Source organism: Nanorana parkeri, unplaced genomic scaffold, assembly GCF_000935625.1.
Source record: "Nanorana parkeri isolate BGI_ZX_2015 unplaced genomic scaffold, ASM93562v1 scaffold1320, whole genome shotgun sequence".
Taxonomy (NCBI): domain Eukaryota; kingdom Metazoa; phylum Chordata; class Amphibia; order Anura; family Dicroglossidae; genus Nanorana; species Nanorana parkeri.
In genome coordinates, this window is record NW_017307588.1 from 72,396 (window position 1) to 75,493 (window position 3,098).

Genomic DNA, 3,098 nt, shown 5'->3' on the forward strand with positions numbered 1-3,098 from the left:
GGATGTGAATGGGACTAGTTCAAACCGGATCTGTTGATTTACGTTGCGGTGAAAAAAAAAGTAGCGCATGTTCTATGCAGCAATGGAACAGAGGGAACTAGCACCCATTCAGAGTGAACTAGCCCCCATTCAGAGTGATATAGCCCCCATTCAGAGTGATATAGCCCCCATTCAGAGTGATCTAGCCCCCATTCACACCCATTCATTTTTCAAAGCCCTTCCATTGAAAAGCGTATCACAGCGCAATGGATCCGGTGTGAATGGGCCCTTAACTTCATGTTGTCAAACATGGCCGCCACAGCCAAGGTTTAGCCTCTTGGTTGCGCAGCCCGAAGTCAGTCTTGTAAGAGTTTATGTTTTACAGTTGAGCTTGAAGAACAAAGATGAATGAATAGAATTCCCGCAGCCGTCCGAGCGCATAATTCATGCAGATCATAATCGTGAGCCCACTCTACCTTCCCCCAATGCTGGATCTGTACCGGAATAACAAAGCACATGGTTAAAGATACAAACTCCAGGAAGATGCAATATTATAGCGGATTCAAAATACATTTCCCCAGCAAAGCAAACATTGAATACTCGCTTCTGAAGATCCTGCAGTATTGATTTCCTGGTCCCTCAATGGCCCCTAAGCCACTACAGCAGAGATAGGCAACCTCGACAATCCAGCTGTGGTGAAGCTACAAATCCCACCATGTCTCTGGGAGTCATGCCCGTGGCTTCCAGGAGTCTTGCAATGCCTTGTGGGACTTGTAGTTTCACCACAGCTGAGGTTGCGTACTCCCTGCACTACAGCAGACACAAATGATAAGGATTGGTGGACTGAACCACCAAGTGCAGTGGAGGACCGGAGATCTAGCACTCCCAGATGTTTTAGGGCATCCTTTACAGGGGCCACAGTACTTTGAATCTTTATTTTAGTAACAGAGTTGCATTAAAACTCCCTTTCAGTTATCAGAAACATCAGCTAAAACTTTCTTTAGTAGAATCTCTGTAAGGACTTTACTTTTGTCTGTTCCCTGTTGGGGAGATCTCCTTCACTTTCTGCACCAGTGACTACGTAGAGCAGGGGTAGGCAAACTTCACCCCTTCAGCTGTGCCGCAACTACAAATCCCATGAGCCATTGCAAGACTCAGGCATGATCCCCCAGAGACATTTGGGATGGGATTTGACATTTCAGAACAGCTGGAGGGGGCTGGAGTTTGCCTACCCCTGAGAAATGCTTTCTGTACCTGTATTGAAGATTGTCTACCTCACTTGTTGTCCCGATAGCCCAGTTGTTAACAAAACAGGAAGTGGGGCAATTTCACAGGGCAGCAATAAAGGGCTGACAGAGATTCTACCTCTTCCCTACATTGTGGACGGCTAAAAAAAAATTGTTGTCATTACACTTTAAGGGTGCATTCACACCAAAATCAGAAGGTACACGCAAGTCCACGGTGGATCCGTTCACTTGCAACTGCACCTTCTGATTTCCTCCCAATTTGTTGCGTTCCATCATGTTGGGTTTTTTTTTTTGGCAAGCTTTATAGTAACATTTCCTGAGTGGACAAACTTCACTGTAATGTTATTACAGTGAAGTAATTTTTGACATGTTGCGCTGAAAACAAGCTGCAGTGACCGGTCTTTATTACAGTAGTGGGGTGCGGAGACCAGACCAGTCACCCTGCACAAGGAGAGTGATCGGTCTTTATTACAGGAGGCTCCTATACTAGGTCTCGCTAGTCTGACATGGGCCTAAGTGGATGGAAGTGTGAAAGGGCCACGGAGATCTCAAATTATCAGAACTCAACAGAGTCAAAAGGCAGAAAATGCAAAAGGCAGAAAATGCAAGTTTCCTCTTTACCTGGTACTCCTCCTCTAAGCGCGATAAGACGACAGCTTTCTCCACAGTCAGGAACCGGTCTATGAGACCCATAGAGAGGACCAGAGACTTCATCTGGGTAGTAATGAATTCAATGCCTGGCCAAAAGCAATGGTGAAAATTCATCATCAATCATCATCATCATCATCTACCATTTCATATAAAACACAGAGTACAACATATCAGAGGAATACACATGCTACCAGTGCCAGGAGCTCCTTCTAAAAGTGCCATTTGTCTGGCTGTAATACAAGCCCACGGCTCGAACAGTTTGTATCTCTGATCCTGAACAAGTATGCTGATTGGGAGTCTAACTTTACCCTGACTTCACTCGGTGCATGCTCGTTCCTGACCGGCATCACTGCCAGGCAACTAACCTTTTCTGAAGCAACAGCAATCTGTGCGTCTCTAGCAGTGATGGTTTAATTAGAAATTTAAAATAAATAAATAAAATAGGAAAGTCCTCTTTAAATATATCTACAGCAGTTTTTCATTTTAAAGTGGAACTCCAGCAAACATTTCAATTATGTACCCCCTGACCAGACTCCACCCTCTTCCCCCTGCTCAAGTCATGTGACTGCTGCGTTTCTTCAAGTAGATCCCGTCGCACTCCTGACCGGATATAACCCTAGATAATGGGTGGGTGCCAAGATAACAGCAGATGCCTCTGCAGATCAGTATCACGTAGTACAAAAGTCACTGGCACTCCAATGAGAATTTCAGTCAATGTTCTTTATTGACAAAAGAAATCTCAAATCGATCCTTTACGATGTGACAATTCTTTTGTCAATAAAGAACTTTGACTGAAATTCTCATTGGAGTGCCACTGACTTTTCTACTACGTCACTCCAATTCTTCTTCCCCTCTCTGTTCTTTGGATGGGCAGGCAGTGGTAGCTCTCAACCCGCTGACATCAGTAGCATAGAGAGCAGCAGGAGAGAACATTAACAAGATGGAACATAAAATGGTAGTACACACAGATGGAAGTTGAATTAAACACATAGCTGGCTTGAAAACTGCTGAATGCACCACAAGAAACTCACTACACCCTGTGCTAACCCAGCTGGGTTGAGAGTGGAACTGACCTAATAACGCCCAGGAGTTGTAAGATGCCAAGTGGCGACAGAACACCTCTTTGGTCTCAGAAGGAATGACAGGACCCACGATGCTGGTGGAGGAGCCAATCACAACATTGTATCTATGGAGAAAAAAAAAAAAAAAAAAAAAAAAAGA

The 3,098-nt window shown here is 44.6% G+C and overlaps 1 protein-coding gene across 1 annotated transcript in view; it reads right to left on the reverse strand.

Annotated features, from left to right (window-relative positions):
• Positions 1-272: 272 nt before the first annotated feature.
• Positions 273-3,098, reverse strand: part of ATPAF2 (ATP synthase mitochondrial F1 complex assembly factor 2) — a 9,985-nt gene continuing 7,159 nt past the window's right edge. The window contains exons 8-10 of the mRNA XM_018569302.1: positions 2,951-3,063; positions 1,848-1,963; positions 273-473 (exon numbers count right to left, since the gene is read on the reverse strand). Of these exons, the coding sequence (XP_018424804.1) occupies positions 336-473; positions 1,848-1,963; positions 2,951-3,063 (367 nt within the window). The 3' untranslated portion in view covers positions 273-335. The remainder of the gene's footprint in view (positions 474-1,847; positions 1,964-2,950; positions 3,064-3,098) is intronic.